The following is a 14,266-nucleotide window of genomic DNA, read 5'->3' on the forward strand; positions in this document are numbered from 1 at the left end:
ATTCTTAAGGTGCGCACTGAAAAGTTAAAAAATTGTTAAATTTCGTCACTTTGGCCTGTTTATGATCAAGGGTTGCCCGCTTTAGAGGATCGGTCAACGTGGAATGGCGATAGTTTACCATAAAATAGGCTAATGGTTTAATGAAAATAGGCGGGGTATAAGCTTTTCCACCCAAAACTTATTTTCATCATAATTGTGTTCTGAGATCTTGGATGACTCAAATGATTGAGAAAGCGAGATGGAAAAGGATCGAAGAGTGTGAGGGGATACATTTTTAAAAGATCAGAGATGGATTAAAATAAATTTTTTTTGCCAATATGTTTTATTTCTTTAATAAATTATTTATATAATTATATATATATTTAGTAAGGACGCTTACGATGTAATCATAGGGAATATAATGATATAAACTCTAGCATACAACGCAACCCGTTTTACGTTTGTGTAATGCAAAAAAGTACTATATAGGCGATTTTAATTCGGTTTCCAAACCAGCACGCTCGAGATCTTGCGCTGATTGGTCAAAGACTTCGAGACTCAGAAGACGTGCGCAAAATATACGTATAACCAAATTCTGAAACAAGGTTATGTTCCCCAGGATTCACCGCGCATTTCAAATAAATAATTAGTTACGAATTAAAAACAATCCTAACACAATATCAGAATGTGTTCACAAAAACTCTCGGAACGTGATTTCTTTGGGAAATTTTTCTTAAATCTTTGTTTAGGAAATGGTAAGCAAATGTTAGCAAAAAAAGAAAGTATTAATACCTGCTAAACACAACCTTAACTAACCTTATTACTAACTCACTTTTTTACATTCTCATCATTTATGATTGAAAAAGTATTAGAATTGTCGGAAATTTGACATCTCACTTTTTCAACGGATCTCCACGTTTCGAGACCCCCTGATTCCGAAAATCAAGTTTTCACGATGGCGTCTGTCCGTCCGTCCGTCCGTAAACACGATAAATCTCGAAAAAATAAACGAATCAAATTCATCTTTGGCACACTTTTTTTAGGTCCTAAATGAAAGGACGAGTTCGTGAACCAGCCATTTTTGATAAAAATACAAAAAGTGAGCGCATTTTGAAAATTTTTGAGATATTTTTTTCTGAATTTGAAAATTCTATGTACGGATATTTATAGTATTAGAAAGAAAAAACAATTTATCCTAATGACTTTTTTCGATAAAAAGAAAATTCTCAGAGTTATAGCGTTTTCAAAAAATTTTTAATCAACCGAAAATCAAAATTTGAAGCCGAAAAATGCACGATATGAAAAAAGTCACGAGAAGAAAAACATTTCTTTTTGAAAGTCCTACAAGATTGTCATAACCAATTTTTGGATTTTTTTCAAAAGTCGAAAATTCAAATTTTGAGTGCACAAAAATTAATGGAAAATAAAAAAATCCATTTTGTGGACAAACTATGTAGGATACGAAAAAATATGAATGATCAAAAATGGTTAACCCAAAAAAGATCTACAATTTCGTTAAGAATCACTTCTTGATAGGACGCGTACTTTTTGTTTTTTTCGTGAAAAATAACGTTGAAAAAAAATAAAATAAAAAAATGCGTGTAAAACGACGAAAGTTACGAGAAAAAATCCAAAAAAACCTGTTTACAAATATATGTCGGAAATCGAGCGCGCAGCTCGATGACATCTGTCATTTTGAAGATGACAGATGTCAACAAATGTAAATAATGGGCTTGTTCGCCACACTTTTCGCAGTTTTTTTTCTGAATATACTTAAAAATTTGTTGTCTTTAAACTCTGATTTCTTTACACTTTTATTTTTCGTTGCTATTTTTATTTACAATACTTTTCCATACATTTCGACACAAATTTGTTCGAAAAAAAACGGAAATGACGTAAAATCCTGGGACGTGCGCACTGTCGACGTCTAGAATAAAAAGGTCTATTCTCAAGCTGAGTTAATATTGAAGATTTCAGCGAATAATTTTTATAATTTCTAATTCAAATATCACAAAAAATGTATACTTTAACATTCTATAGTGGTGGAGACGAAATTTTCAAGATCGCTGAACACCCAGCTTATAAGAATAATTCGCTGCTTCTTATCTTTCATCATTTGAATCTCAGATTCATCGTTGTAATTTTTATAATCATACGGATTACAATTTTCGTTGCAGTTAGTCAAAAGCGTTTGATTCCCATATTTTATTCAATAAGTAAAACAACAGATTTTATCGCCAATTAATTACCTACAACCTGCAAATATTCACTTTATTTAATTAATTAAGATCGAAGTACAAAAAGATTTTGACACTTGTCAAACGTCAAATATCACTCACGTACCGTTACATTAGTGAAAACCAACTCCAATTTTTAAGAAAGTACTTAATACACGTCCCGAATGTACTTATGAACAATTTTAATGTTGTTACATTTTTTTAATTCGTTACTAATTATTTGTTTGAAATGCGTGGTGAATCCTGGGGAACGTAACCTTGTTTCAGAATTTGGTTATACGTATATTTTGCGCACGTCTTCTGAGTCTCGAAGTCTTTGACCAATCAGTACAAGATCTCGAGCGCGGGAGATTTGAAAACCGAATTAAAGTCGCCTATATAGTACTTTTTTGCATTACACAAATGCAAGACGGGTTGCATTGTATGCTAGAGTTTATATAATTATTATCCCTATATATAATTAAAAAATTGTCATAAGGACAACCGCAGGATTTCGCCGGGAGCGGGTGCTATTCCGAAAAATTGCACCCGCTCCCAGCGAAATCGCAGTAAAATTTCAGCCACAACCGCGTCTCACGACCGTGAGATAGGTGGTTACAGTCTGTAAAGGAATCAATGCGACGATCCAGCATAAGCCTCGTTCACCCTAAGAACACGGAGCGACCCAAGGACTACCGCCTTCTGCATTTTTCTCGCAAGTGTTTTAGCATATTCTTGACACGCAGGGATGCTTTTTAGGCCATTAGCAAGTGAAAACTTGGCACCTCCAGGAGCGCCGATGATAAAGACGATTAGTTTAACAGAATATGCCGGGTACAATCGTTGCATCTCCCTTATAAGGTCTCGATACCTCTCTTTCTTTTCATTCTCCTTGGTTATGTTGTTTTTGTCAGCTGGTGCCGAAAATTCGATAACGAACATGGTGCGCTTCTCGAAGTAAAGAAGAGCTATGTCAAACTTCGAGTGAGCAACAAAAGCAATTGTCGAGAATATAAAGTTTCAGTATATGCGACACTTCTCATTCTCGACAATTGACTCGATTTCCCTAGGAGCATTTAGAGGAGCGATATTAAGGTTAATGCCGTAAGAGTGACAGAGATGGTAATAAGGTGCTCTTAGTGCCGCATTGTGCCTTTGAATGTAGGTCGTTCGCGCGTGAGTTGGACAGCTAGATAGTATGTGAGCTAAATGCTCGGGGCGTGCATGGCACGCCCTGCAGCTATCATCAGGAATGTCTTGGCGCAAAATGTGACGACGGTATGTTAAGGTGGAAATGACACCGTCTTGGCATGCAAAAATCAAACCCTCCGTACCAGACTTCAATCCGGGCGATTTAAGGAAAGAAAACGTTAGCTCACAAGACATTGACTGATCCTTCACATTTCTGTGGAAGATACCGTCCATCCTCTTATCGAGGAGCTGTTCACGAAAGTTTTTCTCTTGTGCTTTCTTAATCTGGGCTTTCAGGAGTGAGTACAGAAACGCTCCTTTGCCCATTTCTTCGTGATTGCTGACCATTTTAAGAAGAGGGTCTTTTCCATTTGTAACTCTATGTGCTGTGCCCAGAATAATCCTGTTATGAAGACATTCCGCGACCACCTTGACGGCGTGAGATGTACAGTCGCGGAACGGAAGACTTAAGATGCATGCTTTTGTTCATGTGCATAACTTTTCTTGTCCCGATATCAAGGGATCTGAGATCGTTCTTCGTTCATGGAATTACTCCAAATGAATAGAGTACTACCGGGACGGCAAGCATGTTCGTTGTAGATACTTTGTTCCTCGCCGACAGTTCGGAAGACCAAATCTGTCGGATGAGACGTTTGTATCTGCTTCGGAGAGTATCCTTTATAGATATCACATCCTGAATGCGACTCTGTGGCACGCCCAGATATGTAGAAGTCTCTTCAGCGCTAAGGTGTCGTATAGCGCTTCTGTCAACGAGCTCAGGATCTTCAGGGATGCCATTAAGGTTTCCTCGCTTCAAATAAACCTTGGCGCATTTGTCTGACCCCAATTCCATTCCAATTTCCTTAGTATATTGTTCGACAATCCCCAGAGTTAGATGCAGTTGCTCTCTGTTTTTAGCATAGATCTTAATATCGTCCATGTAAAATACATGAGTGACCTTGTACTTTCGATCTTCAGGTTTGCTGCACAAGTACCCGTTGGAATGGCGAAGTGCTAGAGATAGTGGCAATAATGTAAGGCAAAAGAGGAGTGGGCTCATGGTGTCGCCCTGAAAGACACCTCTCTGAAACGTGACCTTGTTAGTTGTCACACGATTTTTGCCAGATGAGATAGTAAATCTGGTTTTCCAAAGCGGCATCAATCTCTCTATGTACCTAACTATTTGTGGATGAACCTTCAAGATTTCCAAAAGACAGATAAGTCTATTGGAGGTCGAATCGAAAGCTTTCCGATAATCAATCCAGGCCATCGATAGGTCACGCTGGTAGAATGTTGCATCTTTACAGACACATCTATCGATGAGCAGGTTCTCCCGACATCCGGCTACGCCTTTCTTTGAGCCTCGTTCACACATTTCTACTGTACTGTATGGGGTCATAGTATATATGTGATTCTAGGAAATACACTTCACTTCACCGGGCATAGATCTAAAAAATATTAACTTAATGGAAAAATGTTTTAGACGAAATTTGTAGAGAATTTAGTCCTCTAAAATTATGAAAAGAACTATTTTTGGTTTCCGATGAATCAAAAAACTTATTTTTGGCATCTTTTTTTGAAGAAGACGGACCGAACCGCCATTTTATTTTTATGAAAATTTAGAATGTTGTTAAGAACATCAAATTGAACGAAAAGCGCCTGGACTATTAAGCGCTGGATGATTTTTGTCGCCACAGATGTATCCAAGAGAAATGCGTAGTGAAAGAGATAGTAGCTGAACTGTGATGCAGAACAGATGAGATAATAAATCTAGTTTTACGAGGCGCATCAATCTTTCTATGTATTTCATTAGGTGTGGATGAACCATCAAGATTTTAAACATATAATAAGTCTATGAGATTTTGAATTGAAAGTTTTTCATTGGTCAATCCAGGTCATTGTCAGGACGCACTGACGGGTTTCTGCGTCTTTGTAGACCCAACTGTTAATTAGCAGGTTCTGTCGGCATCCTACCACACCTTTGTGCGAGCCAAGTTGTTCGTACATCTTTCTCCACAGAGGCCCAACTCTTACTAAAATCCTGTTGTCTATGATAGCTGTAAAGATCTTATACATAACTTTCAAACAAGTTATTGGCCTGTAGCTCTCTGAGTTGACAAGTCGTCTTTTTTCGGTAGAATTATAGTGCGTCCTAAAACCAGCCTCTTCAGAATGTGCGTCACCAACTTTAAATATGAGGTGAACATGGTTGCCAGATTTTGGTATGTAGAAGTAAACTTCTTTCCTCAGAATTACTGGATAACATATGGTCCTGCATCGGGAAAGTTTTTCGTGACCCTTAGTGCTTTCTTCACCCCTTCTACAGTGATTGACAGACATTCTTCTTTAGATATTATCGGGTTTTTGCAAAGCTCTTTGATGCAAATTACATTTTTGGCATTTTTTTCCAATTTTATTAAAACTATTGTTTCTTCTTGAACCACCCCTCCCTCTTCTGTATTCTCTACCTTGCATCAGATAACATCCTTATTTTGTCGACAATTTACTGCTAGATTGTAAGCAGCTTCGACTTGTTTAGGTTCTTATGTTAGATCCTCAGTTCGTGGCCATACCTTCGAATCCTTTTCGCGAACGGCCTACCAGATGTTATGTAGTCCATTACACACTGAAGACAAGACACATTCTGTCTTGCCCATTCAATCATCTTGTTCAATTGATGTAAGCGTCTTATGGTCCTTTGATTCATCGTGGATTTTAGCCTTCGATATTACAATAATGTCTATTTTTATTTGTAATTTTGAAAATCAGTTCAGAACTTTCGGTACTATTTATTTTTAACCCTTTAAATCTAAAATCACTCAACTATTGAAACTTGAAAGTATTTTAAACTGTATAATTTATTACAATTATTTATTTATAATAATTGAATTTGAATATATTCGATTTGGAATGTTATCGGAAGTCGCATGATCTAAGATCTGTTTTCTGCGAATCATTAAATATCATGTTTTTGAGAAAGATTTTTTATTCACTTATTTTTTAATATTTGAATTTATAGGTGAAAACCTTCAGTCGACCACCCGGGACTTCTCGTAAAAATGAAACAAGTCAAGGAGCTAGTATTGGTTTCTTGGAAGAGGACGAATCACCTGTTGCACACATGCCTGTGAAATCTTGGTTATTAGGTATATTATTTCTCAAAATTTTGAAAACCCCGAAGGGAAAAAAACTTCTATGAATCTCTATTCAAAGAACATCGCATCATTTTTAACGGTACCCAACATTAATGGAATCGTTTTATTTTAATACAAAATAATCTTAATTCTTGATCACTTTAATTGTGTTAAAACTATAAATTAGATTTTTTAAAGTATAAATTTATTTATGAATAAAATAATATTCAATTTATATATTAATATTACAAAAATTTAATTCTAGGTGCCTTTAACGAGCTACAGGGTCCCTGCAGTGCGAAAAATACAAATATCTTTGCAAAAGTGCACGGGAAAAATGGAATACTCAACAGCAATTGGGCAAACAAGATGGTACCGCCAATATCTGACGAGACAAATCTTCTGATTTGTCCCTTCCAAGAGCGGATCCTATTTTACGATTCAAATCCCGGTCCCTGGGCGTACGTCTATAATGCGCATTCCTATCAAGTTCCTTATCACATGGCTCCTTCAACATGCAGATTCCACCAAACTCACAATAAAATCAATCATTTTAATACGACAGTAACCAAACCTTTGATTAATTTTGACAGTGTTGCGAATCTTGAAACCACCAAGAGTCCAGTGGCTAAAGAGTATACGCATTTGATGTCGAAATTGTCCTTCCCTGAGGTGAGAAACAACTGCAACAAAAATGGTATTTTTGATTGGATGACTAAAGTTCCGGGTCGAGTTCTAGGCGTCGTTCCCAGCAGTACGAGCTGTAAAGAAAATTCAAAGGTCAGCACAATCCAAAATCCTCGCGCTAATGATGTTAAAGTGAAAAGTTGTAATTTGAAACTTAGTCAGTGGGAATTTGACGAAGTTATGGCTGTGCTAAGAGCAAGGACACCCTCAGAAAGGAGAAGGGCTCCTGTAAAGAACTTGAAGAAAAGGGAGAGAAACGAAAAGCTAGAGAAACAAAATTCCAAGTTTAACACTGAAGGTTCAGACGTTGGATTCGTATATGAGTTTCACGATGTTTATTCCCCTGAAGATTGCGCGTGCATTTCCTGCAATAAGTTTAGTCAAACCAAGAAGAAGATCTTTGGGTACAAAGAAAAACATGTGTGTCCAAAACTTAAAAAATCAGAGGATCAAAGCAAACCAGATTACGTCGAAAGCGTTTCGAATAAGGCTGACGTGTTGCTGGGAGCTATCCTGAGGACAAGTAAGGACAGGAGGGGACTGGTAGATATCTCAAACGAATCAAGGTCAAGAACCATGTTGAGTGATGAGAACGAAAAAAGCAAGGAACCAAAAGACACTCTCGAACAGGAGAAGTCATTACATTCAGCCTTGAACAAGAGACTGATTCAATTTAGACAGCTCTTCAAGAGAGAGGAGAAGCCAGATATTTTGACGTTGGAAGATCATTCCAAAGAAAGTTTGAACGCAGTGCCAGCAAAAAAACAGCAGAAAGGTAAGACTAGAATCAACTTTTTGAATAAGGATGAGAGCTTGCAAGATTTTGTTGTTTATTCTGAGACCAGTTTAACGAGCGCATATACTGACTCAAAATTCCATAGTACAAATTTCAAAGAAGAATTTCAAGTATATGACCGTGTCTTTTCGGACGTTATCATACATCAAAAAGTTAAAGCAGGAGAGCGGAGTACAAAACCAAATGAAATACTAAAGTCAAAATATAATGCAGGGGATGACTTTGTACGCTATGGCATTCAGCAGAATGAAGCTGTTGTTTTTACATCAGAGGAAAACAGTGACATTATGTCTTCCAAATTGCGTTGCAATCAGAGACATTTTGTGGAAGAGGACGAAACTCTTGAGAAGATCGTTCCTTCCGCTTTAGAGCAGGAGAGGTTCAGAAGATCATTAGAAAATGCGGCGTCTATGGTCTTTCATAGTAGAACGGGATTACCACTTACATCCAGCCCGGCGCCACTAAGAAAGGGGAGCTGCTGTTTCGATTTTGACAGCAGCTTGAACTCAGTCTCATCAAAGAGAAGGTAATTATTATCTTGAGTAAATTACAAGTCTCAGACTGACGCCACTATTGTTACTTCATTAGTATAACAATATATCTGACGCCTTCCAAGAAAAGGGATCTAATTCGGAAAGAATGTATTTTTAGATTTTATTGGTTTTTCGTAATTTTTGTTTCTTCTTTCACGTAGCGTTATCAGAATTCACCTATCTGCAAAATTAACTTCAATATTCAATTTCAAAGTTCGCTTCGCTTATACCTGTAAATTGTAATTGTACAGAGTTTGATCCATTTTCTCTGTGCGCGTCACATATAACAATAATAATCTATCGGTAGTTTTCAACAAGATTTCATTTTCATGCCCCTCGAAGTGTCATCGATGTTTCTAGACCATCATTTCCCTTTTAAAGGGCTTTCGGAACATATGGTGGCGGTTGGTCTTTGTATTTCTCCTACATTTGTGGATCGATCTTTAATAATCGAAGGTCACAGATAGACAACTACAATAAGATGATCGTGAATTATCTATGGTTAAATCTCCTGCGGTTTTAATGAATACATTCTCCTCACATGTCTAGCGCTTCGCAATATGTTAACCCATTAACGACCAAAGCTATCAATTTGATAACATGGGTTTGACTGCAAAATTTATGGGTATAACAAAACAATAAATAGATCAAAAGTACTGTTCCTTATGTTTCTGGGCGAGCTAAATTCGAATCCGTGGTCAAAATTCGAATATTTTGACTTCAAAATTAAATATGGCGGTTTTCGTATACAAAAATAGTGAAAAATGTTTTATTTTTATAATTTTTTTCAGGCATAAAACGCTTTAATATCTTAAAATTTCTTCAACCATCGATGCACAAAATTCTTAAACTTTAACAAAAAAATTATATATATATTTTTTCTTCCAAAATGGCGGAATAAAATGCAAAAATGTTCCAAAAACTGTTTTTTTTTCCATCATCTTTGTTTTTCTCAATAACTTGAAAGTTTAAAAAAAAGTTCCATTGAATAAAAATTTCTTGAAATAACCTATAAAACACTGCATTTTTTTTTAATTTTTTAGAAAAAAATTTTCATTTTTTCAAAAATCAAAAAAAAATTTCTAAAAAATCTGAAAAAATTTCATAGTATTCTATGGTTAATTTCAAGATATTTTAAATCTATGGACCTTTTTTTTAAACTTTAAAGTTTTTGAGAAAAACAACGATGATGGAACAAAACAGTTTTTGGGACATTTTTGCATTTTGTCCGCCATTTTGGAAGAAAAAACATATATATAAATTTTTTGTTAAAGTTTATGAATTTTGTGCACCGATGGTTGAAAAAATTTTAAGATATTAAAGCGTTTTAGGTCTGAAAAAAAAATTATAAAAATAAAAAATAAGACATTTTTCACTATTTTTGTATACAAAAACTAGCATATTTAATTTCGAAGTCAAAATATTCGAATTTTGACCACGGTTTCGAATTTATCTCGCCCAAAAACAGAAGGAACAGTAGTTTTGATCTATTTATTGTTTTGTTATACCCATAAATTTTGCGGTCAAACTCGTCTTATAAAATTGATAGCTTTGGTCGTTAATGGGTTAAAGTATGTTTAAAGCAGGAAATTAGCTACATTATCTTTAACTTTATTATATTAAATATATCTTTGTTATATTAAATTCTATACCTCGGTCGGGGGCTTTTGTTTTTGGTGAGGTATTTTGCCGTTGAAAATTTTATTGTATCTTGTACTGTTTTTCCAAAAATTTAAATTTGTTATTTCTAATGCTATTTTTCACGAATAAAATGAAAACAATGCGTTTTATTCAAAAATGATGTCAGGATAATTGTGTGTGATTGTGTAACAAAACTTTTTTGTGAGCACGATAATTTGGAAATAATTGCAGATAAATTAATGAAATCCAAAGGACTTATTTTCACCACCAATATCTTAAATCTGACTGAAGAATTTCTAAAAATATTTATTGCATTTTTTTAGCAATAAAATTCGCGGCAAATCGAATGCAATATAATATTGATACATTTGAGTGCAGTGTGAGAAAGCTATGGCAATGCATAATATTGGAAAAAACCGGTTTTTATAGTGAAACTTTTTTAAATAACATAATTTAAAACTTATGTCAGAAGGGAAAAGATTCCTTGGTTTGAGGAAAATCTATTTATCTATAATATTAATATACATGAATAAATAATAAGAAAGTTATGCTGATTTATAATATTTGAAATATCTCTTTTGAAAAGAAAAACTTTTTTGATGGACATAATTCAAGGTTGATGCATGAACAGAAAAGATTTTTTGATCAAAAATTTTCAAATTAAGTTATTCTGAAGATTGTTGTAAAAAAATCATAAAGTTGGAAATAGGATGGTGTGCGACGGAACTTCCCCCTTCCCTTTTCCAGCTAAAAAAATGGCCATTTCAAATATAAAATTTCATTTTTCTGATTTTTCTTTCTATTTTAAAAATTCTTAGTATTATTTTATATCTTTTGTGAATTTATATATTTAAATGAATTCAAATAAAAACTTTAATTTGTGTAAAATGTAAAAAATTACTAATGCTCCTTCTATGAGGAACCAAATACATTTGTTACCGGGAAGAAAAGTGGTCGTGAAATGAGCACCATATAATTACAAATACAAAGTGGTAACACTCGAGATTGAATTCAAAGATAGTTTATAAAGTTTTATCCGTTTCGAAGTTTCTCAAAACGAATTTACAATCTAAATTGTATATTTCGTCGGACCAGAACTATCCTAGTAATCTCAGTGAGTTTCTCAGGTAAAATATTTTCTATTTGATACAGAATATAATTACCTTTTCACGGAAAAAAATTTTGAAATTAAAAAGATTAATTTGTAAATTATTATAACTCCTATCGAATTCGTTTCTCGCTTGAACATTTTTTGATGTTCCAAATTTTCTGAAAAGAATCAGAAAGTAGTTGATTTAATGTGGACAAAAGTATTTATTGCAAATTTTTACTAGACTTTTTCCTACAAAAATTAATCTTGAAAATAGTTCAAGTTGGAGCTAGAAACGAAAGTGATAGGGGTTTTTATTGTTTCAAAATCATTTTTTGACTTCATAATTTTGCTTCGTGAAAAGGTACCCAATACTGTCTATTCTCTTTTTACTAAACATATAAAATAAATAATAAGTTTGTTTTTATGCTTCCGTAAGTGACACTATGTCTTACAAAACTTAACGATTTTTTTCCTTACAAAATTATCCTTTGACGCTTCTGATATTTTACGTTTGATAAACTCAATCATTCCAGCATAAAGGTATTTCTCTATTATGAGAGCTAATACGTCATTGGCAGGTATGAAGGCTATGTGGGTATAGAGCGTATGGGGCAATTCCTCACATAGCGTCTCAACACGGAAATTCTACAAATCAATCAATTTAAATTTCTAGCACAGCTACATTCTAAATTTGTGGGGACCATATCGCGTTTCTCCTCTTGATTGACTATGTGTCCAATTTCACTCTTCTAACTGGAATGGTTGGAAAAGCTTGTACATAAGGAAGGGAAAAAAGGACAGAGGTGTAAGTGAAGGGAAAAAGGTGACATCTAGAAGGTTGGAGAAAAATGTTTGTATCTTCGACATAAATGGTAAATAAATTTATCTCGAGGGTGGAAGAATAAGTTTGGTATCTGGGTGGTGCAGGGCAAACGATGGTACCCGGGGGGGGGGGGGGGGGGGGGGGGGTACGAGAGAAACTACGGTATCTGAGACTGGGTGGTGGGAACAAGTGGTATCTGGTCATTGATAGTAAATATTTTTTAAATATTAAACAATGACTTGGTTTCCGTTCCGAAAGATTTAGTTTCATATTCATCTATGCATATTTTTCATACTTTTAACATAATTTACATGGTAGGGTCTTTGCGCGATTCCCAACAATTGAATTTTTCATTGATAAAATACCTACTCTTTACATTAGTGAATGAAGAAGGGGTTTAAGTAATAATTTATTTTGCAGAAAATAAAAAACAAATTTCTATTGTTTAAAACATTACAACGACCTTGAGTTGTAGAAGCGCTTCTACGAATCAGAGAAGAAAAGGGAACAAATAGACTTCACAAAAATTCGTTTCTTTACACACTGCAGTTCCGCTATACAAGAAAAGACGGTCTAAGTGGGAGAGAAGTCCAAGAAGGAGAAGAAGAACGGTTTGGAGAGTCCCGAGATACTTCGGAAGCCATTGTGCGTACTCCCAAGATGATACTGTATCGGGGCTGCAGTGTAGTCAAAATCGTTATCTATTTTCATATTTTCAGTTAAACTTGAAAAAAATGACTTTTTCTTGCAACGATCCCATTATAAGTTTTTTGAATAAATGAAGATGGGAGAACAGGTTATGTGTGACACAGAGGAGAAAGGGGTCAGAGTAGGTGACGTCTAGTGAGGGCATTGGGGGTCTTGATTCCCCATACTGTTTGGCACAACAAAAGGCCGGAAGTAACTGTTGATGTGGGAAAGAGAAGTAGGTATAATGTTGTAGCAAAGCTGTATGTAGTTGAGGAAAGGCAACATAAAGTTGGTGAAAAATAGCAGAAATCATTTGGTATTTTAACTCGATAACCCAACAGTTGACACCAATTACAGAGTTATCTATAATCTATGTATTAAATTTGGCACATTTACAACATATTTCTCGATAAATTATATAGAGTCCATACTTTTTACTATTTAATATATTTTGTTATTATTTTCTTACTAATTTAGTTAATGATGAGGTCGGGTCGTTCCTCGCTAGTGCGTGAGCAATAGTATCTGGTAATTCCAAAATTGTTGGGGTTTGTTAAAAAGCTTTTTTGGAGTTACGAGTAAAAAGTTGGTAATCCCACGTAATCAAAATTTTTAATTCAGATCGTAAGGGGTTTAAGTTGATCTGTAAGTTATAATTTCCAGGTAGAATCCTGAGTTTATTCCCGTATTTTTCTTTTAAATTTATTCAGCCTTTATTCAGTGCATTGGAATAACATTTTAAATTTTACCTGGGCTACCTAGCGTTGTAAGCTTCGGTGCAATTTTGATTTTGATTTTCAACAAAAAAAGATTGAAAAAATTACAAAAACATATATTGTTATAATATTCTTAAAGTACATGAAAATAGCTTTTCAAAACACTGTAATAAAAGTCCAATCGGATCATCCTAAAAGATGCTATATTAAAGTGAAAGTGAAGAAACGCATGAAAATGATAAATTTCAGTCCTCTGAATATTAACAGCCGGTTGATTAATGAACCGTTGGTTTGGTGGTTTAATGTAGATCCACTGGAATTATATCCCAGCCAAGTTTCAACCCGATCCAAAAAAAATTATGTCAGGTTGAAGCACTTGACGCATTCGCCCCATACGTAAATATTGAATATCCTGCTGCATAAATTTGAATTTTTTTCGAGATGGTTTTTTATTGCTAAAAGTTACAATATATTCGATGACACCCGTAAATTCTCCAGATTATCGAAAAAATTCCGAAAATAGCTGTAATTTGCTTCAAATATCAAACTTTCAAGCAGTCATAAATTTTAAAACTTATCGAACAATCCTAAAAACAGCCGTGAATTTCTTCTATTGCTAAAAAATTTCATAAACTCTTTCAATTTTCGTGAATTTTTCTCGAAGTCAATAGAAAAACTTATTTTTATTTTAAATTTTTGTTCGGTGCAATGTCCCCCGCGCAAATATTCAATACCTTATTTATTTGTCGAGGAACACTATCAGTACT

General features: G+C 34.6%; 1 protein-coding gene across 4 annotated transcripts in view; it reads left to right on the forward strand.

Moving 5' to 3' along the window:
* Nucleotides 1-14,266, forward strand: part of LOC117175668 (protein FAM214A) — a 197,541-nt gene that overhangs the window by 170,964 nt on the left and 12,311 nt on the right. For 3 of the 4 annotated variants that reach the window (XM_033365393.1, XM_033365394.1, XM_033365392.1), the window contains exons 7-8: nucleotides 6,406-6,532; nucleotides 6,786-8,529. In XM_033365393.1, the coding sequence (XP_033221284.1) occupies nucleotides 6,406-6,532; nucleotides 6,786-8,529 (1,871 nt within the window). The remainder of the gene's footprint in view (nucleotides 1-6,405; nucleotides 6,533-6,785; nucleotides 8,530-14,266) is intronic. The other variant, XM_033365395.1, reaches the window with a different exon arrangement.

This window comes from Belonocnema kinseyi, chromosome 6 (genome assembly GCF_010883055.1).
Source record: "Belonocnema kinseyi isolate 2016_QV_RU_SX_M_011 chromosome 6, B_treatae_v1, whole genome shotgun sequence".
In the NCBI taxonomy this organism is placed as follows: domain Eukaryota; kingdom Metazoa; phylum Arthropoda; class Insecta; order Hymenoptera; family Cynipidae; genus Belonocnema; species Belonocnema kinseyi.